Source organism: Neoarius graeffei, chromosome 24 (assembly GCF_027579695.1).
Source record: "Neoarius graeffei isolate fNeoGra1 chromosome 24, fNeoGra1.pri, whole genome shotgun sequence".
Taxonomy (NCBI): domain Eukaryota; kingdom Metazoa; phylum Chordata; class Actinopteri; order Siluriformes; family Ariidae; genus Neoarius; species Neoarius graeffei.
Genome location: NC_083592.1, coordinates 58,160,360 through 58,184,623, shown reverse-complemented (window position 1 = coordinate 58,184,623; position 24,264 = coordinate 58,160,360). Strand labels below are relative to the sequence as shown.

The 24,264-nt window shown below is 43.8% G+C and overlaps 1 protein-coding gene across 1 annotated transcript in view; it reads right to left on the bottom strand.

The window, feature by feature from the left end:
• emid1 (EMI domain containing 1) overlaps positions 1-24,264 on the bottom strand; it is a 140,501-nt gene that overhangs the window by 85,098 nt on the left and 31,139 nt on the right. Inside the window, 2 exon segments of the mRNA XM_060907536.1 lie at positions 11,808-11,911; positions 13,447-13,560. Of these exon segments, the coding sequence (XP_060763519.1) occupies positions 11,808-11,911; positions 13,447-13,560 (218 nt within the window).

Here is a 24,264-nt window from a genome sequence, read left to right as displayed (position 1 = left end):
AAATAAATAAATCAAACAAACCCACAAAAAGAGGAGAGTTGAGTTTTGGTCTAAAATGAAATGAAATGAAATGAAACAAAATGAAAATTTCCTGTTTGTCAGTCTGTACAGCAACGATGAATTCAATAATAATGAAACATTTCTGTGAATAAAAATGGACTATAAAGCAGATTTAAGATTTGTCTTAGAGAACCTTCTGGAAACTCTGGTTTTCACTTTGTCTCTGTTTCTGCAGTAAAATCAGAGCAGCTTCAGTTATGATTTTATATCAATATTATTGCATCATTACTAAACACATGAACAATTATTAGCTCATTCGGCCGACAGGTGATGAGTTTATGCCATCGTGTTTTGTCTGGCGTCCATCCGGCGGTGGCCACATTTCACGAAAATCGCTTCTTCTCTCTCAATTCTTCTCCAATTTTTATTCTCTTTGGCAGGAAGGTGGATCTGCCTGGGGTGCATATAGCTTCTACCCAAATTTACATAATTGCAATTAATAATGAAGATATGGAGTAATTAATCAATCCCTAACGAGCAGTTTCCACACAAATTGCTTCTTCTCCCTCAATTCTTCACCGATTTTGATTCTTTCTGGTATGAAGGTAGAGGAACCTAGGGTGCATAGAACTTCTACCCAGATGTGATTTCTCGGGGCTGGAGTGACCTACACCATCATTAATGGTCTTGTTTATTTACTTACCTAATTATTTACTCAACTAGTTTCTTACCGAATACCTTAATTAATTTAAGTACATATTTATTACTACATTACTTAACTGTTTTACTTCTTACATGCGTTTCTCAATTACTTACGAAATTATGCAATTTCTTACTTCTTAACTTTTACTACTTAAATTCTTGCTTACTTAATATTTTCGTGACTTATTGAACTTCTTACATCCTTAACATCGGAGTTAAAAACTTACTGACTTAATTACTTCACAAATTTTTTACTTTTCTTAAATATATACTTCCTTAATATCTTACTTAATGAGTTACTTAATAAGTTAATTACTTATTGTTTATGTCAGAGCACATAATGAACTTAAATCAGGACTTCTTTATTTAATGTACTTTCCTTCACAGTGCCCCGGTGTTTCTCTGGAATATTTTCATCTTTTAGGAAAATGAATGTTTGTCAAACTCTAATTATTTAACATAACTATAAATTTACAGTGTAAGAGCTGTCTGTCTGTCCATCCGCCTGTCTGTCTCTCTATGTCTCTGTCTGTCTGTCTGTCTGTCTGTCTGTCTTTCCGTCTCTCTCTCTCTGTTTCTTTGTCTGTCTGTCTGTCTAGACACTGAGCAGAGAGGCGGAGTCAGACGGGTTGTTTGATTAGATCAGCACTCAGGTTACTGTAATCTCAGTCCCACTTTGTCTCTCAGAGCCACAGACGCCGAGCTGCTGCTCTGATTTTCCAGATAAATGAACGCAACCCACGACATGATTAATGTCCTCATTACTGCCGTCTCATCTGGAGGCTAAAAAAAGAGCAGAGTTCTTCTGGATCAGCGAAAAAAACTGGGTCTCTAACTCTTTAACTCCACCCCAACAGGATACACACACACACACACACACACACACACACACACACACACACAGAGTCCTCTTCTAACCTTCAAAACCTGCACTAACGTCTGTCTCCCGTCCATCCTGCTCTCTCTCTCTCTCTCTCTCTCTCTCTCTCTCTCTCTCTCTGTGGTTTTTGTAAATCCCTACAATAACTCCTTTTCAGAAGGGATCAAGGAGGAACTGCAATCTAAACCTGTCGAGATCTTTTGCCAAAGCTAGCAGCTCTGACAAGAGAGAGAGAGAGAGAGAGAGAGAGAGAGAGAGAGAGAGATGGACCTGGCAGCTCTCTGAGGAAACGTGTCCTTTTGGATCGTCTCCAGCCTTTCACTCGTTCCCCAGCTCTCGTCTTTCTCCACGCTCCCTCATTCTGCTGACAGAGATGGGAGAGATATCGTGACAGTAAATGCGATGGGACGATTTTCGACACTTAAAGGCAACTCGTCCTGATAGCGTGGCTCTTTAACCTGCGAGTCAGTACGGAGCGAGTTCCTGAGCCTGCCTCGACTCTGCGTTTGATTAGAACTTGGACATGAGGAGAAAATGATCTAACGACCATCTCTGGGTTAAAAGCGAGGCGTCCTGGAGCGAATACCAAACACATAATCGGTGGCGTTTAACAGACCGATACCTCTGACTCATACACACTCGGTTTATTTCTGCCAGATTCTTTTTTTTAAATGGATCATAAGTTACACACACTGATGATCTGTTGTGAAAGTCTCACTAACATACAGATATTATTAGGTTACATATGTAATGGTCACAAAACAAAAACCAAAACATTCAGGATCAGAGTCAGAGTCAGGATCCGACTCAGAGTCAAGATGCAAGCACTAATCCATCAAATGAAGAAACCTTTATAGAAGAAACCTTCATTCGTCACATGCACACTTCAAGCACAGTGAAATTCATCCCCTGCATTTAGCCCATCTGAAGCAGTGAACACGCGCACACACCCAGAGCAGTGGGCAGCCACACCAGAGCCCCCGGGGAGCAGTCAGGGGTTCGGTACCTCGCTCAAGGGCACCTCAGCCCAAGGCTGCCTCACATCAACCTAACTGCATGTCTTTGGACTGTGGGGGAAACCGGAGCACCCGGAGGAAACCCACGCAGACACGGGGAGAACATGCAAACTCCACACAGAAAGGCCCTCGCCGGCCACGGGGCTCAAACCCGGAACCTTCTTGCTGTGAGGCGACAGCGCTAACCACTACACCACCGTGCCGATCAAATCTGATCGTAAATAATTAACAGTCGGACACAAACGCCCTGCTGGATTATTTGGAGCGTGTTCTAAAGCAGGTGCTGCTGCACTTCATTACTTCACTTCGACTAAAGCGCGTCTGACTGGAAGAGACGAGACGGAGTGCAGAGGAACAGGAACACTATGACCGCGTCACACTTTGGTCAAAAGTCTCAGGTTTGTACAACACCTCGACGGGTCGCCTTAATGAAGGCTTCGTTTACAAGACCAAACACACACACACACACACACACACACACACACACACACACACACACACACACACACACACCTTCATTACGCAGTGTTGAGCAGCAGTGTAGTGTTTATTCACAGACATAATATAGTTTTAATAGCATCGTCATTTTCATCTCCGTCTAGAGCTCAGTTCTCTCTGAAATCACACAAAAACAAACACCAACACTTACAGAGTCAACCCTGAAGCTTTGGAATCAATTTTACCCCCCACACACACCCACACCCACACACGACATCATGTCTTTTATTATAGGTGTTCATCGGAGCCAAGATTCCCTCCTGACGGAATGGAGCGTCTCCGAACCAGATGACATCATCCTGGTCTTACTCCAAACACACACACACACACACACACACACACACACACACACACACTCACTCAGTCTTTCTTGACGCTGTCCATATCACAGACAGTCAGGACCTGAGGATTGGACAGAATCCGGAAGCTTCTACACTCCACATGTCACACACACACACACACACACACACACACACACACACACACACACACACACACACACACAACAATTTATGATGATGATACAAATTTAATGATGACTTTGGTGTGTGTGTGTGTGTGTGTGTGTGTGTGTGTGTGTGTGTGTAAGCTTCAGAACCATTTGTTCTCACTCTCATCATTATCCTCTCTCTCTATCTCTCTCTCTCTCTCACACACACACACACACACACACACACACACACACACACACACACACACACACACACACAGTTCTCTTATACTGCTTTCATATACACAGTGTTTAGTTGTTTTGAACAGAACCCTAGTAGGTTCTCCGCCTCAGTGCGGTTCTGATTGAGAACACACTCGGGTCCGAGAGCGTCTGAGTGAGTCAGCGAGAAAGTGATTTGACTCTGAATCGACTCACTGCAGGAAGTGACTCAAACATGCTGTGTGTTTTGGGTTGCAGTGTTGTTGTTGTTGAATTTTCTGCGAGATGTTAAACTGAGCCTAAGCACAGAGCTGACGTGCTGCAGAAATGCCGTGTGTTCTGAACTAACGAAATAAACAACACTGGACGGGACACAAACCGTTTCAATCCAGTTCTACATCATGACCCCATGGTTTATTCAGCGTCGGCTACGGGTTCCTCGCTGCTCTGGGGATGTTTTGGTATTTATTTAATGTTTTATTGTTACAGAGCTCATAGTTTTCATTCAAAAAAAAAACATTTTTAAAAATGCACAGAAAAAAATACTTCACTAAAACACAACTTCCACCAAACTGCAGCTTTAACACACACACACACACACACACACACACACACACACACACACACACACACACACACACACACACAATCACTTCTACTGCAAATATAATAAAATTTAAATATAATTAAAAAATCAATGTATAATAAAATATAACGAAATATAATATCATAAATATTATTAAAAAATCATATTATATAATAAGAATAAATAAATAAAAATCCATAAAAATATTTACTCTTGTTCTAAAGACCCTTAAAAACACATGTCCATTTGTTCGATGATCAAATCAGATTTGTTGTTTTTTCCTCTTTTCGCTGCTGATCTCGACCCGATACGGATCCTGGGATCGGATCAGCGCCATCACTAATGAGGGATGTTTTAAATGATGCCAGGTTCAAGTTTACAACCTGCAGCTTTCAACACAACATGTGTGCCTTGTTAAGACTTCACACACACACACACACACACACACACACACACACACACACACACACACACCCACCCACACACACACACACACACACACGTTTCATCTGTTAAGTGGATCCGTCTGAATCCTGTCCGTTTGTTTCTGACCCCCAGCTGTGATGCATTGTGGGTAAATCCCAGCCAGGGTCATTCCTGGACGTGTTCTGGGACCGACACACACCTAACTGCAGTAATCACACTCTGATTATTTGGATCAGAACCAAAGTGCTGCTACGTGTTTCCCCTGAGCACCACCACTAACAGACAACATCATGAGGATCCGCCCGTGTGTGTGTGTGTGTGTGTGTGTGATGTGCATCATTGTACAGTCACTCCTCTAATCATAACCATCTCAGAGTTTCTTGTGTCGAGAAGTGTCTCTCTCTCTCTCTCTCTCTCTCTCTCACACACACACACACACACACGATAAATTGTGGTGCAGAAAGCGTAAAATATCCAGATGATTTGCTGACAGACTCATCCAGAGTTATGCTGATTTTCACTTTTCTGCTCATTCTGAGGTTTTGGCCTCACACACACACACACACACACACACACACACACACACACAGAAAATGACATCATAAGGCCACATGAGCTCACAGCTGAAGACCCTGCAGAAAGATATATATATATATATATATATATATATATATATATATATATATATATATATATATATATATATATATGAGAGAGAGAGAGAGAAGGGGGGGGAGGGGTAAAGGAGCAAGAGAAGACAATGAATAGCTTCCCAAATCTACAAAGCTTCACACTCGGAGCTGGATGAGTTCTGATCAGATCTGACTCTGCATTTGAAGTGAGTTCACACACGACAGCTCTGATAATCCGATTCATCCGATATAAATCCACATCAGAACCATAACATTGTCCTGCTATTCATCTCCCTCTGTCCTGATCAGATCATCACCATCACCACCATCACCACCATATCATCTCACCATCATCTAATCATCTCACCCTGCCCTGATCAGATCAACCTCATCACCATCATCACCACCATCATCACCACATCATATCATCTCCCTCTGTCCTGATCAGATCAACCGCATCACCATCATCACCATCACCTATCACCTGGGAGTGGTCATGCTATAATGTGTATAATAGTGTATGGAACAGTGTGCATGTGTGTAAGAGAGAGAGGTAGTGTGTGTGTGTGTGTGTGTGTGTGTGTGTGTGTGTGTGTGTGTGTGTGTGTGTGTGTGTGTGTGTGTGTGTGTGTTTAAAGCTCAGCTCACAGAGGAACTGCCTGTCTGTCTGATAGATTAAAGGGAAACGAGCTGCTGTTCAGACTGCAGTAAAAATAGAAAGTGTATTTTAAACACAGTTTATTTCCTTCCTGCACTTGTGTTTCTTTGTCTCTCTGCGTTTCCTGTCTCTCCAGCTCAGATCCTTCGTCTCACAACCTCACAGTCCTACACACACACACACACACACACACACACACACACCACGGTGTCTTATTACCACAAACAAACACAACCTCATTCAATAATCACGTCACACTTTTTATCCATTTATAGCTACACTGAAGGTTCTGGAAATTCTTATTTACATTATAGCAGCTATAAACACTCATTCCTCTCTCTCTCTCTCTCTCTCTCTCTCTCTCTCTCAATAACACACATTAAATAAATTACAGTTATAAAATCCAGCAGTGATCCAAAGTCCCATTGTTATATAAATAATTATGGTATAAATGTTAAATAAATGAATGAATAAATGAATGAATGAATGAATGAATGAATAACTATCTGCCTGTAAGATCCTGACAGTGGGTGAGATGTTTAAATGAAAGCAGACGGATTGCAGCAGGAGTGAGAAGAGTTTAGAAGGATCTCCAAATCATCGCTTGGATTAAACAGGAGGCAGGATGGAGGACGAGAAACAGGACAGCTGAGGGATCTGATGCGAGAGGATTATGGGCTGTGGAGCGGATCAGACGGCCTGGTGGGGCTCGGTGCGGTGTGGTGGGGTTCGGCCCCGAGCGATGCTGTAATGGATCTGCTTTTCAACACCACTGAGTCGTTTTCAGGTGAAACCGTTCCTCTGGGTTTGTAATAATAATTGATTTTGAGCAGAGGAGTGATGGTGAAATATCTCAGAGCTGTTCGGGGAGGAGGAGGTGCAGGAGGGGGTCCGAGTACGCGGTAAAACACTTCTCCATCTGCAAACACTGACCTTACGTTCACACCAAACACAGTGAGAACGTTAAAATTCACTCTCACTGGCACGCCCTGTGACGGAGATGAAACAGGTGGAGACAGGGTCGCTCAGAACGCGTCGTCTCGCAAAGGGCCACAAAGCAAACACACGTCAGCGTATCTTAATAAAAATCATTTTAAAATGATCAGGGACAATAAATATAAAAACGGAGAGCAGAACCCCAGCTGTCGGGATTGTGTTTTTCTTTTTGTTGTTTGTTTATATTATTCTATCTTTCTTGTTTTTCTTTTTTGTCTTCCTTGTCATTCTTGGGGTTTCTTTTATATTTTGCATATCTTTTCGTACATTTTTGTCTTGTCTTTCTTCCTGTAACCTCAAAGCAAATTTAAAGTAATTACATAAATAGATTAATTAGTAAACAATAGCATTAGAGAGATCAGCTCGAGGTTTTATTTTGACTTGTTTTCTGCCTTTTGCGCTCTTTTGCATGTTGCTGCTCTTGTTAGCATGCGATTCCCTCCGACACTCACAAAACCTCCTACATTCTGCACGTCACCAACTCCTTTCCAACCCGTCCAGTTTCCGACTCCTTGGTCTGCACTTTGTTTTTTATTTACACTACCGTTCAAAAGTTTGGGGTCACCCAGACAATTTTGTGTTTTCCATGAAAAGTCGCACTTTTATTTACCACCATAAGTTGTAAAATGAATAGAAAATATAGTCGAGACATTTTTCTGGCCATTTTGAGCATTTAATCGACCCCACAAATGTGATGCTCCAGAAACTCAATCTGCTCAAAGGAAGGTCAGTTTTATAGCTTCTCTAAAGAGCTCAACTGTTTTCAGCTGTGCTAACATGATTGTACAAGGGTTTTCTAATCATCCATTAGCCTTCTGAGGCAATGAGCAAACACATTGTACCATTAGAACACTGGAGTGAGAGTTGCTGGAAATGGGCCTCTATACACCTATGGAGATATTGCACCAAAAACCAGACATTTGCAGCTAGAATAGTCATTTACCACATTAGCAATGTATAGAGTGGATTTCTGATTAGTTTAAAGTGATCTTCATTGAAAAGAACAGTGCTTTTCTTTCAAAAATAACGACATTTCAAAGTGACCCCAAACTTTTCAACGGTAGTGTATTTGAAAACAAGGAAACATCAGCGATAACGTGGAACCTCACCACCGCAGTGATCAGCTTCTCCTCCATGGTGAGCTATGTGTGAATGGTTTGAACGGAACCAAAATGTGCACGACTGTGTTCTGTAGGATTCTTTAGAGTGAAGCGCTTCTAAATTCTGACTGGTTGCTGCCAAACTGCATCATGGCTCATTACCATAAAGCTGCCTGGATTTACCAAGATGCACTGCTAACAAGCTCACTGCTGAGAGACGCTGGATCACGAAGGAAATGAAAGCGCAGTCTCTGAACCTTGGTGAAAGTGAACCGGCCCATGTTTTCACCAGTTGTGATCAGAACCATTGTAATCCAGCATGCGTCATGAACAGAGGGCGTGGCATAATTCACAATGGGAGTAAACAGTCGTAGCAAGATGACGGAGTGCACTGTAAAACATTTCAGCCGTGTTTAGTTCTGTCCATTTAATTTTACTCTTTAACTCAATGAGCTCTGAAAAGTGTTTTAATTTGAACTAATCTGTGCAAGTTTTCAAAGGTTAGACTTAAATTACTTAGTTGTCTTGAGTAATTGAGACTTTTTCTGAGTTGAAACGAAGATAATCGTCAAATTGAGTTAACTTGAATTTTCAAGGCAGCAGATGAACTTGCATTTCCAAGTTAAACCAATTTGAAATGTTTTACAGTGTGCACTGATTCCCTGCGAGCTTTTGTTCTGTTATTACAGATATTTGTTCTCATCCCATATTTTCTGAAGCTGTTTCCTTTTCTGTTGCGTTCTCAATCACTGCGCTCTGCTTCCTCGCCAAACTAATGACACGCCCACTGATGATGTCACAGTTCACGCTGGAAAAAACAGTGATATTTTGGTGTCAGCTGGGAACAAACTTTTCAGGTTCTGATCAATTTATTTTTGGTCAAAATGCTCCAAACAGTTCAAAATATGGTGCATGAACCAGAACGGAACCCGTACTCTGTTGGTGGAAAAGGGGTACCAGTGACCCTGCTTACAGCAACGCCATCATTTTACACTTTCTTTGTAGGTTTGTTTTTGTTTCTTGTAGGTCTGTTCAACTTTCTTTCTTTCCTTCTTCCTTCCTTCATAAATGATTTATGCTGTTTGTGTTTTCTCAGAAAGACTCAGTAGTGCTTCCTTTACGTATGAAAATAAATCTGTTGCTTCTTCCTTCCTTCCTTCCTTCCTTACGCACTTATTGACTTCCTTCCTTATTTACTGCCTGTGTGTCTGAACTGAACTCAGATATCGCTTAGCAAGCTGAAGGTCCAAAGTAGACGAGCCCTCACAGACTGGACATGAATTCTCCAGCTTCCTCTTTCACACACACACACACACACTCACTCTCTCTCTCTCTCTCTCTCTCTCTCTCTCTAGACGCAGAGACAGACGGGTCTTAGAGCAAATTCATTCTCCACACTGTCTGATCTCACATACACTGTTTGAATCAGTCTAAGCTCGTCTTCTTCTCATGAGTAAATGACGGTATATTCCACTCCACATTCTCTCAGCACGCCTCCTGAAACAGATGTTTAATCAAACAGATGTGACTGTTTCACTTGTTACAAACACACTGCTCCAGAACACACAGACTGTCCATCTCTGATCGATTCTTTCAGCATCAGCAGTGATATCAGTACTGACGAGCAGGAAAGGACAGGTTCTGGTCCTTGTGCTGAGTCTGGGGGGAAAAAAACGCGACTGATGTGTCTCGAGTCTTAATTATGTATCTAATTTCACTTACACACACACACACACACACACACACACACACACACACACACACACATCCCTACGAGATTAAAAGTGCAAATTATTCCTGTCATTCCAGAGACACTTGATCCTCATAAAGCGCTGAATCTCGTCTCTTTCATCATGACAGTGTTTATTAGTTTTCTGTCATCAGTGATGCGGAGAAAAGAATCCTGATGACAGAGAGAGAGGGAGAGAAGAGAAAACAGCGGGCTACAGAACCAGGACGTCCGTTCCACTTAGCCGTGCCTTTGATCACGCCGTGATTCCTAATGCAAAGATAAGATGTTAAATTAACTCCTCTTACAGACTACACACACACACACACACACACACACACACACACACACACACACACACACACACACACGTCTCCATCTTCCCTTTCCTCTAAACAAATCTTTCATTAACTCACCCGCAGCCCAGGATAAAGCCCCACCCCTTCCTCACCATCTTCCTCTGGTGAGGGTAACGTACAGAACAAGACACTTCGTCTGAGGAGATCTGTTTGCTGAAATCACACGTTATTACGCGACTCTGGAGGTCCAGACCTGCACTTCAGGGCTGCGTTAAAGACACTCCTCAGCTCCAGGAGCTTGATGCACACCACCACACTCACTACACACACACACACACACACACACACACACACACACGGTTTATATGCATTCATTCTGGCTTCATCTCCACAACAGCATCATGGCCTGAGCAGAACCAAGTCTAGGAACAGAACCGAGCTGATGAGGGTCCGGTTTAACTGCGGATCTGTAAACTCACACCTCACAATTTTCTGGTCACTAGAAAGGAAGCAGCATCAATTCTCAAAAACACAAGGTGTGATTTAAAAAACCCGGAAAAAGTTTAATTTCTGGCCATAAAGCAGCTGTAAAAGTTCTTTGAAAAGAAAAAAAGGTTCCTCTGGTTAAAATACCTGAGAGAGAGAGTGTCGGAGTGACGTGCCTTTCCTTAATTCGACTGACCTTGGAAATCGGATTGGCACCTTTTTCGGAACCCAGGAACCTTCTCAGGAACTTAGAGGAAACCTTTTTAAGAATTCTGACAGCTGTGTGTCGCGCTGTGGGTCAGACAACCAGGCAGCTACCAGAAGAGTCTCTCTCTCTCTCTCTCTCTCTCACACACACACACACACACACACACACACACAAACTTTTTATTGGTGTCTTTAAATCAGTGACCACATCCCTGTTGTTAAACTGAATTAATCCCCAAATCACTCAGCGAGCGCAGACCTGCTCCTCCTGTGGGCTCTTAAACCTGTCACTCACACCAATTACAGCACACACACACACACACACACACACACACACACTAAATACACCACTGAGGCCAGAGTGTTTGCATGTGGAAGTGTGATGTGTTGACAGACACAGCGTGTTCACAGACACCGTTTCTTTTTTCTTTTCTGAATAGACAGATGAAAACTGAAGAGTGGATCGACTTTAAAACACACACACACACACACACACACACACACACACACACACACACACACACACACACACTTGCAGGAGGGGCTCGAAATCAGCACCATCTGAAAATACATCAGGAAACACAAGAGACTGAGAGACAGGAAGACTTACTGAGAGACGAGAAGAATCTGAAGGAGAGAGAGAGAGAGAGAGAGAGAGAGATGGAGGTAGTGAATGGTGAAACTCTTCTGGCGAAGATGAAACACAACACTGCATGTATTCACAGAGAACACACACAATTGCCCATACGGCTCTACACACGCAGACTACATGCCCTAGTGTAGGAGGTGAAGGAGGCGTGGCCTCTGTACGTATGTCAGAGATACAATACACACTCATACACTCTGCTCTGTTACACTCTCTCTCTCTCTCTCTCTCTCTGCCACACACTCTGGTATGTAACTGTGTGTCCACTATCAGCTGATCTCAGGTCAGTCTTACCTTCCTCACAGTGCACTCCACTGAACCCGGGGCAGCACTTCCACTCCAGAGCTGTGACAGTGCGATACACCACTTTAAAGGAGGGTCGGACCACTGTACGGTAACTACACACACACACACACACACACACACACACACAGTCAACAATGTGTGAATAAACTCTCACTAATAGATAGTTTTCACATGACGTCACAGAGTCGGGGATTCCCTAGTGGCGGCCATCTTGCGGGTCAAGCTTACCGTACGGGTGACTGAGCACACATTGTAACACGCGAGTACAAAGTCTTCAAAAGAACCCAAGCAGGCTATTTAAAGCTAGCAATGGTGCACACCTGTTGTATTCATGGCTGTCATAATAGGTCAGATGATGAAGTCAAGCGGAGCTTTTATGGAATTCCCACTGTACGGGAGCACGAAGGCAAGCAAACAAACTCAGCATACAAAGGAGAAATCTATGGCTTGCGAGAATCAACCGCAAGGATTATCAGCCTTCCAAACACAGCAAAGTCTGCTCCGATCATTTAATAAGTGGTAATTTGTTTAAATAAACAATCAATTGTGTTTAAGTTTGTTTTTGGAAACCAAAACATCATGTGAACAATCTCTGGAGAATGCCTAACTGGAACCGCTGAGTGTACGTTTACATTGTAATGTACACTTAATATCGCTCGTTTGTCACGTTTCTATTTGACACTTGTCACCACTCACGCAAGGGTCATTTTTGAAAAACATTTTAGGTCTATTCTGTATGATTTCATTTGTGTTTGGGATGCAAACAGCGCGCCTTTTGGCAGATGCCGCCTGAATTGGGCAGATCCGAATTTTTTTTTTTTTTGGGGGGGGGGGGGGGGGCGTTGGAGTGTCTGATTATAATTTCAAAGTAAATTCTGTATTAAAATGACTAAATAAGCAAATCCGTTACAGTCCATGAAACATAGGAAGTATAAGGATGAGAAAAAACAGTTTAAATCGGAAAGCTGCGCACATTTGTGCAGCCTGAGCGGTGTGCAGGACTGCGCAAATGTGCGCAGCTTTCCGATTTAAACTATTTTTTTCTCATCCTTATACTTCCTGTTTCATGGACTGTAACGGATTTGCTTATTTAGTCATTTTAATACAGAATTTACTTTGAAATTATGATCAGACACTCCAACGCCCCCCCTAAAAAAATCGGATCTGCGCGATTCAGCCATGAAAAAGGCGGCATCCGCCAAAAGGCGCGCTGTGAATATATAAAGTTGCATATATCAGACAGCCTTTAAAGTTTGATGAAGTCAGTTTCAGGCTTTGGAGCAGGCTTTGGCAGTTTCAGGCTTTGGCAGCCCTGCGATAGTCACTTGAAAATGCATCTTTGTCCACTTCGTAGGGGTCAATTCCCCCAATCAAGGCCAGTTTGGCTGCATACCGTTGTCGTGAGATGTCGTCTAATGTATCTATATACTTCTGTTTGCTTGATTTTGCCGACATTGATCTTTATTTTAGAAAACTGACTATATAACTTCATAAATTTGTCCGAGATAACGTAGCCGGTAATGGGATGGTCCATTTTGTTTGCCCCACAAGATGGCGGCTGGAGGGCGTTCCCCAGAATGCCGTGACGTCAGTGAAAACTATCTATACTGTGTGTGTGTTACGTTACCTGCCACTAGAGCAACCCTGTGGCCACCTGCACGTCTGATAAACCCGCTGTAAAGTCGTCCCATTCTGCACCTGACACGTCACCGTTTTAGTCACGGTCTGAGGACACCAGTTCCTGAAAAAACAGACAGAAAGACAAATCAGACAAATAATCAACGTTAGCAGGGAAAAAAAACGGGGAAAAAAAACACAGCTTGTTCCGTCATGTTACTGAGAAACTGCAAAGCAGCATAAACTCTTTCTTGGTCCTGAAGATGTTGGAAAGCTTAAAGTTCTGACACTGGAGTCTCCTTCCACACGTTACACACAGAAAACTTCACCATGGCAACAATTACACAATTTTCTAGTATGTACATCAGCTGTATGAATCCCTCTCAATTACATGCATTATGTCTTATATTAGATATGGTTAGTTTTTTCTATTTTATCAGACATCTAGTTTTAGGTTTGTTTACCTGACATGTTTCGATGTACGTAACTGTCGTCTTCCTCAGAAACATGTCAGGTAAACATCTCATCTCATCTCATTATCTCTAGCCGCTTTATCCTTCTACAGGGTCGCAGGCAAGCTGGAGCCTATCCCAGCGGACTACGGGCGAAAGGCGGGGTTCACCCTGGACAAGTCGCCAGGTCATCACAGGGCTGACACATAGACACAGACAACCATTCACACTCACATTCACACCTACGCTCAATTTAGAGTCACCAGTTAACCTAACCTGCATGTCTTTGGACTGTGGGGGAAACCGGAGCACCCGGAGGAAACCCACGCGGACACGGGGAGAACATGCAAACTCCGCACAGAAAGGCCCTCGCCGGCCACGGGGCTCGAACCTGGACCTTCTTGCTGTGAGGCGACGGCGCTAACCACTACACCACCGTGCCGCCAGGTAAACATGTCAGGTAAACAAACCTAAAACTAGATGTCTGATAAAAAAGAAAAAACTAACCATGTATGAATCCCTGTAAACGAGCCGTTACTATAGAAACGGTAACGTATCAGAATGAGAGCATTAATATAAACTTGCTCTACTCTCAGAGCTGCTGTTAGAGAGAATTAATCAACACCTTCTGACCAATCAGAGTCCAAAACTCTACAGCGCTGTGATATAATCAGAATTACTATATTTTTTAAAAAGTGTCTCTCTCTCTCGCACACACACACGTGCGAGCTCGGAGGCGTGTGACTCTTTTGAAGCCTCTCTGAGATGTTTACTTTTTCTCAGCAGGCTGAGAGGAGAACTCCATTCACTATCAATACACACTCCCTTTATTCTCCTCCTCAGAGTCACCACGCAAGTCGAGCTGTGTGTGTGTGTGTGTGTGTGTGTGTGTAGTGAAGTTTAAACTGATGCAGATTCTCTCCCTCTCATAGCCCCCCGCTGAGCTCATCCCTCTTGATGTCATCCTAACAAAAGAGCTTTGAGGACTTCATGAAGATGACGGTGCTAAGCGAGATCTCACAACCCTACGCTCATGCTAGCATGTGTATAACCCACTCCTGTTGTTGATGGTGTGGGCGTGGCCTGTACACAGTAGCTACTTTATATATCACTTCTAGAGTCAGCTAGGTAAACGTAAATTAAACAAACGCACTAATCAGGGTGGAAATCTCCGCGTTACTCTCAGCTTCGTTCTCAGATTAGATTAGCACAGTGAGTCAACTCTGTTCGCTCTGAACTCATCAGAGGCACCAACGATTTCAGCCGCTTCCTGCCGAGCTTTATTCAGCTTCATAACGTCTCTACATCACACATTTTTAAGAGGTCGTATGGAACAGGATAAGATGAAACTATGTTTTTAAGTTCTTCAATTTTTGCGTTAAACAGTAAACCAGAACTAATCGCAGGTAGGAACTAAGCAGGGAACCAAAGACACATCAGACCACACGCACCGTGGGCGTGTCCTGAGAAATCATTCCAGCTGAAATTGCATAGAATTAAGAAAATGTATTCAAATGTTGTGAACTGAATTCACAGATCTGTGTCGCAAACAAACGTCAGTCAGTCACTTTGTTACTTATTGCCGTGTTGCCAATTTAGTGACTTTTCACTAGATTTAGTGACTTTCTGACCTTCCCTCATGATTAAAAATCTTATCTAGCGACAAATTTGGTGACTCCTGCAATCTGTGTTCTTGTTATCAAACAAGGGGAAAAAAATCACCTTTCACCGACGCAATCTAGTGACTTTTAGTGAGATTTCAGAGATAATAGTGACTTCTGGTGAGATTATTTGGCAACACTGCTTGCTTGTATAAATGTTGGGTAAGATCAGAGGCCAGGTTTACAATGCTCTCAATAAATCAACGAATCTGCTAAATTCTGTAAATATAAACATAAATGTTATGGACTGTCTATGTTACAGATCGAAGGGCCCTTTAACAGAATTTAGCTTTTTGATTCCTCGCAATAAAACTGTGACTGGGGTAACCGTGGGGTCAGGGGTGAAAAGGGAGGTCATATTTATTGGACTTTTATTGAATTTCTGAGAAGAAAGAAACATCAAAGTCGTGTTCTGATCCAAATGTGGGTGGGGTTTTTGGGTTGTGACGAGCGATAAGAGGCCCATGATACTTCATACATAAAATAAAGCTCAGTGAAGACACGAAGGATCTTAACCCCGATTAAACTCGTCTAGCTAGATGCTCTACTCTGGTCACGTGACTCTCTTCACTCGGCTTTAACCGTTTTACTGTTTTACATGGTTTAAAAAATGACAACTGCAAAAATAATTCTTCGATGATTCGGCATCCTTTTCAAAATGAACCTTTAAAAACACAAACACAGAAGTTTAAAGTATATTAATATAAATCATTGTCTAATACGTTTTATTTAAAATCTACTCACTTAAGTAAAATTTTGTGTGATGTCACTGACTCATTAATATTCATTCAGTAGGTTACAGGGGTTGGGCAATGTGACGATACAATACGAATATCATGATATCAATACATCATAATACAATTTTCTTTTAAAGATTTTTTTGGGGCTTTTTGCACCTTTATTGGATAGGACAGTGTAGAGACGGGAAACGAGCAGGAGAGAGAGACGGGGAGGGATACGGGAAATGACCTCGGGCCGGAATCAAACCTGGGTACCCGGATTTATGGTATGGCGCCTTATCCACCTGAGCCACGACGCCCCCACGATACAGTTTTCTAAGATATTGTCGGTACTGTGATGTCTTTTTAACATTATGATTTTAATAATTCCAAATTAAAATGCTAACTGACTGGAAGCAGTTTATTTGATGGTTTTGGTTTTTTTGGTTTTTCTTTTGCTTTGTTACAATTTTTATAGCCATTAAATAAAAAGTAGCATCAGACTTGTTTTTTCTGAATTGTTACAGTTTTAATGCAGTGCTGCTGCTGTTTTTACGACAGATAGTTATTTAGATAAATGATGCAGTATATCCTGATAAGTATTGTGCATCATAGAAATCATCTTCAGGTATTGCGATATGATATTTTTGTCATATCGTCACATCCCTAGCAGCCTTTTCATTTCAGTGAAAGTATAGATAGTGATGAGTACCAAAAACCATCATATTCAGTCAGGAACAACAACAACAAAAAAAAAAACACATCATTAGTAACGGTGGTGTCTGAATCATGTGACATGTTTCCGTGTTAGGAATTTAAAAAGAAATTTGTAAATTATCCCAGAAGTGTAAACACAAAAACAGCATCCAGTTGCTCTGTAATATTCAGAGAGAGGAAGAAAAGGAAACAAAAGCCACATTGATAAGTTCATCCCCAACGCAATTCCACATCGGAATTGTTCTGGATCTGGAAACACAAACCGAGGCGACGCGTCACTGGAACAGAGTGAATGTGAGAGAAACACATGGATGCGATGATAATAAACATGTGGCCTGTTAGCTACAGCACAGTACACACGGAAAACAATTAGCGTGTGTGTGTGTGTGTGGCTGATTATATACAGGTATGTGATGAGTGGAGTCCAGAGGAGAAGAGTTTTAACCTTTAGTTTGGAATTCCCGTATTCAGGTGCAAAAAACAGCAACATCTCAGACGAGACGCTGCAGAAACCAACCAGAGTGTCAGCAAGGCAGAAGCTCACACGGCCGTACCATGAGAAACCAGACTCGGTTATAATCAGCTCAGTTGTTCTTCATGACAACAATTAAATCTTCTGAACAAAATAATCAGAATCAAAATCCATTGAACACTAAGGCCCTGTCCACACAGCAATGGATTCAGGTGAATCTGATAAAATTGTTTATCATTTCAGCCTGGCGTCCACACGGCACCGGTGTTTTGGGTGCCCCACAACGAAATTTTTTGAGAACGGGTTCCAGAGTGGAAAGATCTGGCAATGGCACCGTTGCGAAGTCGTCTGGATGAGTAGAACGGATTTGTTTATGATGAAGTCACAACCACATGACTGTCAGTGCTTCACGCCGGGTAGAAGTGTAACAAACTCGATGCGAGTTGTCAACAAATCCTATAACTTGGTTCATGAAACGCGCTTACAAAATATTTTCACTGTGAATATTTATTGTGTAATGGTGCAAAGTGAGAGAGAGAGAGAGAGAGAGAGAGAGAGAGAGAGTCAATCCCGCCAGCAAAAATAGGGAAAAAAAGGAGCGATCTCACCTCTTCAGATGTTGGTTTAAGTCCTACAATACATTCCTCAAAAAGGGCGTAGAAGAACAAATTAATCCATCAACATGTAGCATTCAATTTATTCCGGACCATTAAAGACGCCGCCTTCCGCGTAGAATCATACGTCATCCTCGCCGCCATATTGGATGGGGCAAAGCGGAGAATAAAGATGCCTCATTCATGTGCTGCGTTTAACTGTACCAACAGGTTTGCCGTCCAAACGAGATCACATGGGATTACCTTTCACAGGTGAGACTGGAAAAATACTTTTCATTGTATTTGGTCATTATAACATAATTTTACAAGCAGATTTTCCTGACTTTGTGGCTAATATGAAGTCTCGCGCATAATAGTTTATGCACATGCGTCCTTACTTCTTCTATTGTCCTGGTGTCTCCAATGGGACCGTCTTACAGCGCACCTAGAGGTGTGGCATGTGTATTGCATCGTTTTCAGCAAGCATTGCGTTGCCATACGGACCTGATATTTTACTGATCCGTTGCCCATGTGGACGCGATATTTTTTTTAATAACATCTCGTTGCCGTTGTCGTGTGGATGTAGCCTCAGTGAGGAGCAGCGATTTTCCTTAAAGTTCATTAACTGGCCTAATTAGCAACTCATTAATGAGAAATCACAAAACCAGGGAGTAAATTTTGTGCAGACTGATGAGATCTTCAAAAAAACAAAACAATCAGAATCAAAATCCATTGAACACTGAGGGAGGAGGCGCGATTTTTGTGAATTGTGGATGGACAGACAGATGGACGCAGCGTGATGGCAGTAGTTCATCGCCCTACAGCCAGTGAGCTAAAAAAAATCGTCTTACATTTATCACATATTTCTTCATCGGATTGATTTATAAAAAGTACCTGCTTCTAAAATGAAGGTGAAAATAAGGGGGAAAAATCAGGCTGATATTTTACTCCATCATCTCATAATAATAATAATAATAATAATAATAATAATAATAACTTTATTTGCCAGGTATGTGAACACACACAAGGAATTTGACTCCGGTTTCACTTAGCTGTCTTAGTACAAACAGATAAAAAGCATAGACAAAAACAAAACTCTATGTACATGTAGAAGGGTAAATATATGTATAGACAGCATAGTGCAAGGATGAATTAGTAAATATAAATATAAATATACAGTGTGCACAGAATGACGGTATGAGTGTGCAGATATTTCACAGTTGATGTTGCTGATATTTGAGTCCGGTTTTAGCTGTTCATCACAGAGACCGCCTGAGGGGAAAAGCTGTTCTTGTGTCTGGTTGTTTTTGCGTACAGTGATCTGTAGCGTCTCCCAGAGGGGAGAAGTTTAAACAGTTTGTGACCAGGGTGTGATGGGCCTGCAGAGATGTTACCTGCCCGTTTCCTGACTCTGGACAGGTACAGGTCTTGGATGGAGGGCAGGTTGACACCAATAATTTTCTCTGCAGACCTTATTGTCTGTTGCAGTCTGTTCTTGTCCTGTTTGGTGACCGATCCAAACCAAACAGTGATGGAAGAGCAGAGAACAGACTGAATGATGGCAGAGTAAAATTAACCGAGTAATTAATACATTTATAATATTTTCACTGTATGCTGACTATAATATTTATACAGATTTTTTTCCTTCCCTACTGTGTATGATTGTGTGTGTGACAAATAAAATGTGAATTAAATTTTTGAATTTAATAAAAGATCTCATCTCATCTCATTATCTGTAGCCGCTTTATCCTGTTCTACAGGGTCGCAGGCGAGCTGGAGCCTATCCCAGCTGACTACGGGCAAAAGGCGGGGTTCACCCTGGACAAGTTGCCAGGTCATCACAGGGCTGACACATAGACACAGACAACCATTCACACTCACATTCACACCTACGCTCAATTTAGAGTCACCAGTTAACCTAACCTGCATGTCTTTGGACTGTGGGGGAAACCGGAGCACCCGGAGGAAACCCATGCGGACACGGGGAGAACATGCAAACTCCGCACAGAAAGGCCCTCGCCGGCCACGGGGCTCGAACCCGGACCTTCTTGCTGTGAGGCGACAGCACTGACCACTACACCACCGTGCCGCCCTTAATAAAAGATATCAATTTTATTTTAAAATATCTTTGCAGTTTACAAGATCATTAAACATTAAAAATTGCTTAATACGTTTTATTATAATTTTACCTTCTTTAATTACTTATTTCTCAAAAGACACAAAATTCCCCTGAAATCAGTCAAATTTCCTTCAATCATTTTAATTAAAATTAGTAACTAGAGTAAATGTTTCGATTTGAAATATTTAAATATAAAATATATACTATACACAAGCCCTGTGATGACCTGGCGACTTGTCCAGGGTGAACCCCGCCTTTCGCCCGTAGTCAGCTGGGATAGGATCCAGCTTGCCTGCGACCCTGTAGAAGGATAAAGCGGCTACAGATAATGAGATGAGATGAGATACTATACACAGTTTAAAATATAATAATAATAATAGTAATAATAATAATAATAATAACTCTTATATTGACTAATAATATTTAGTGATTTAATAGATGCTTGTAATTAGTAATCAATAGTAATGTTACAATGAATAAAAAATATTGTAGATTATATATTTATATTAAGCATTCAATCAATTAACTCAAATTGTAATATTTATTGTATTATATTTATAATGTACAAATTTATTTATAATTTATATTATACCTTTGTATCATTAAATAAAAAATAACCAAAAAAATTTAATCACTCACGACTCTACCATCATGTACAGGATGAACTAGATCTCATTTATTTATTTGTTTGTTTGTAAAACAGGCCTGTATACAGAGACTGCATTCCGATTCATCCCATATTTATGTTGCACCATGTTTCATTTGACAACAAAATAAAAAACACACTTTCGTTATTGGGTCCGTATTTTCTATACCTTATTTTTTTGTGTTTAAATGCGAGTGTTTTTGTTTAAAGAAAATTGTCGAGACCTGCGATGACCTGGCGACTTGTCCAGGGTGAACCCCGCCTCTTGCCCGTAGTCAGCTGGGATAGACTCCAGCTTGGCTGTGACCCTGCAGAACAGGATAAGCAGCTACAGATAATGGATGGATGGAAATTGTCAAGATGTGATCAAAAATTCAGATCTGGCAACCTCAGAGGTGTGACCTACACACAGGTGATTTTAATAATCTCAGTGTAGAGCTCAGAAAATCCACTTAAGCTGCTGCACAACCCGACAATTGTCCGTGTGTGTGTGTGTGTGAGAGAGAGAGAGCTGTGCTACAAGAACTTGTGTGTACGGATATGTGTATGTGGCAACGGGGGCATGGTCAAGCGCCGGTCTGTGACAGGAGGGCGGAGCCAGGGAAGGTGAGTGGCAGAATCACTACACCTGACGGTAATTAACCTGTGTTTTGTGTGTCTTCCCAGTAACCGCACCCTATTTAAGGAGGCAGAGGAGAGCTCATCCCGGGACTAGAACAGCGCGTGTGTGTTTCTCTAAAGAAAAACTAGGCTGTTATACTGAAAAGTCTGGCAATAAAAAGCCTATTAGTACCCGAAGCTTTGTCCTGCCGTCCTCTGTGCTCCACCCACACTTCAGAGAGCTTTACAGTGGTGCCGGAACCCGGGACAAGGTGGAGCACCAACCTCGCAGCCCCATGGAATCCTCCCCGTTCACGGACCTGGTCCACGCCCTCGCCACGGCTCAGCAAAGCCAGCACCAGGCACTCGTCACGCTCCGAAAGGAGCAAGAGCGGCGCTTCGAAGCCCTGGTGCTGGCCCAGCAGGAAGATCGCGAGGCGTTCCGGCATTTCCTCGCATCGGCGAGGTCCACCAGCGCCCCGGCCGCGGGCCCGTCTCCCCTCACCGTGACCAAGATGGGCCCGCAGGACGACCCCGAGGCATTTCTCACACTGTTTGAGCAGGTCGTCGAAGCCTCGGGGTGGCCGATGGAGCAGCGCGCGGCGCGCCTCCTCCCCCTCCTGACGGGAGAGGCGCAGCTGGCCGCACTACAGCTCCCCGCCGACCGCCGGCTGGCCTACGCGGACCTTCGCCGGGCCATCCTCCAGCGCGTGGGGCGCACACCAGAACAACAGCGCCAGCGCTTCCGCGCACTGCGGTTGGAGGAAGTCGGCCGGCCGTTCGCGTTCGGCCAGCAGCTCCGGGACGCCTGCTGGCGGTGGCTGAGGGCCGACAATCGCGACGCCGAGGGAATCATCAATCAAGTGGTGCTGGAGCAGTTCATCGCCTGCTTACCAGCCGGAACCGCGGAGTGGGTCCAGTGCCACCGCCCGGCGTCGCTGGATCAGGCAGTAGGACTGGCGGAGGATCATTTGGCGGCTGTTCCGGCGGCAGGACAACCGACGACGTCTTCTCTCCTCTTCTCTCTCTCTTTCTCCCCTCCCTTCTGTGTCCCGTCCTCGCCCCATTCCCCCACCACGGAGGCGGGGGCCGGCTCCACCCCAGCCGGCCCGCCGCACCTGTGGTGCCCTCCTGTTTCTCCCTTCTGTGTCTGTCTCTCCCCCCCCTCAGGTGAGTGACCCCCAGAGCACCGGTGCAGAGGGAAAGCCCGGGCCGGTTTGCTGGCGCTGCGGGGAACCGGGCCACCGGCAGCAACAGTGCGCAGCAATGGAGGTGGGCGCGGTGGTGCGGATCCCCGACGCGCCAGAAGCTGCCCTCGATCGGGCCGGAGCATATCGCATACCGGTGAGTGTACAAGGGGCTACATATCAGGCGTTGGTGGATTCTGGTTGCAATCAGACCTCGATCCGCCAAAGCCTGGTGCAAGACGAGGCATTGGGGGGAGCACAGGGGGTGAAGGTGTTGTGTGTGCACGGGGATGTTCACAGCTACCCTTTGGTGTCGGTCCACATATTTTTCAGAGGGGAAAAATCTATAGTGAAGGCGGCGGTTAATCCTCGCCTTACCCACTCTTTAATTTTGGGGACTGATTGGCCGGGATTTCGGGGTTTAATGACGTGCCTAGTAAAGAGTGGGTCCTGCCATTTGACAGGGGGAGGTCCCGGTGTCGCTTTGGCTGGAGCTGCTGTCGCAGAGCTGTCTACGTCATCTCCGCGACAGAGTGAGGAGCTGCCGGCTCCTCCTCTTTCTGTTGGGGAATCCCTCGCGGACTTCCCATTAGAACAATCGCGAGACGAGACTCTGCGACATGCGTTTGACCAAGTGAGAGTAATCGATGGTCAAACGCTCCAGCCGAACGCCACCCCGTCCTTCCCCTATTTTTCTATTATGAAGGATAGATTATACCGAGTGACGCAGGACACTCAGACGAAAGAGCGAGTCACACAGCTGTTAATTCCAAAGAGCCACCGGGAATTGGTATTTCAGGCGGCTCACTTTAATCCCATGGCTGGACACCTAGGGCAGGATAAGACACTAGCCCGGATAATGGCCCGATTCTATTGGCCGGGGATTCGCGGCGATGTCCGTAAGTGGTGTACGGCGTGCCGCGAATGCCAGTTAGTAAATCCAGTGGCCATTCCAAAAGCGCCTTTGCGCCCCCTACCATTAATCGAGACCCCATTCGAAAGAATTGGGATGGATCTCGTCGGGCCATTAGATCGGTCAACACGAGGGTACCGCTTTATATTGGTTCTGGTGGACTATGCAACGCGATACCCGGAAGCGGTGCCTCTTCGCAATATCTCAGCACGCAGCACGCAGTATTGCAGAGGCCCTCTTCCACGTCATCTCCCGGGTTGGAATCCCGAAAGAGATTCTGACTGACCAAGGCACCTCGTTTATGTCACGAACACTGAGCGAACTGTACGGGCTATTGGGTATTAAGCCGATCCGCACCAGCGTTTATCACCCACAAACGGATGGTTTAGTTGAACGGTTCAATCGCACCCTCAAGAATATAATTAAAAAATTCGTAAGTGAGGACGCACGTAACTGGGATAAATGGCTCGAACCCTTGTTATTTGCAGTGCGAGAGGTCCCCCAAGCCTCCACGGGGTTCTCCCCATTTGAATTGTTATACGGGCGTAAGCCGCGCGGCATTTTAGATGTGCTGCGGGAAAACTGGGAGGAGGGACCTTCACAGAGTAAAAACGAATTCAATACGTTATGGACCTGCGCGCAAAACTCCACACGCTCACCCACCTAACTCAGGAGAATTTGCGGCAGACCCAGGAACGGCAAGCCCACCTGTACAACAAGGGCACGCGCCTTAGAGAGTTCACTCCGGG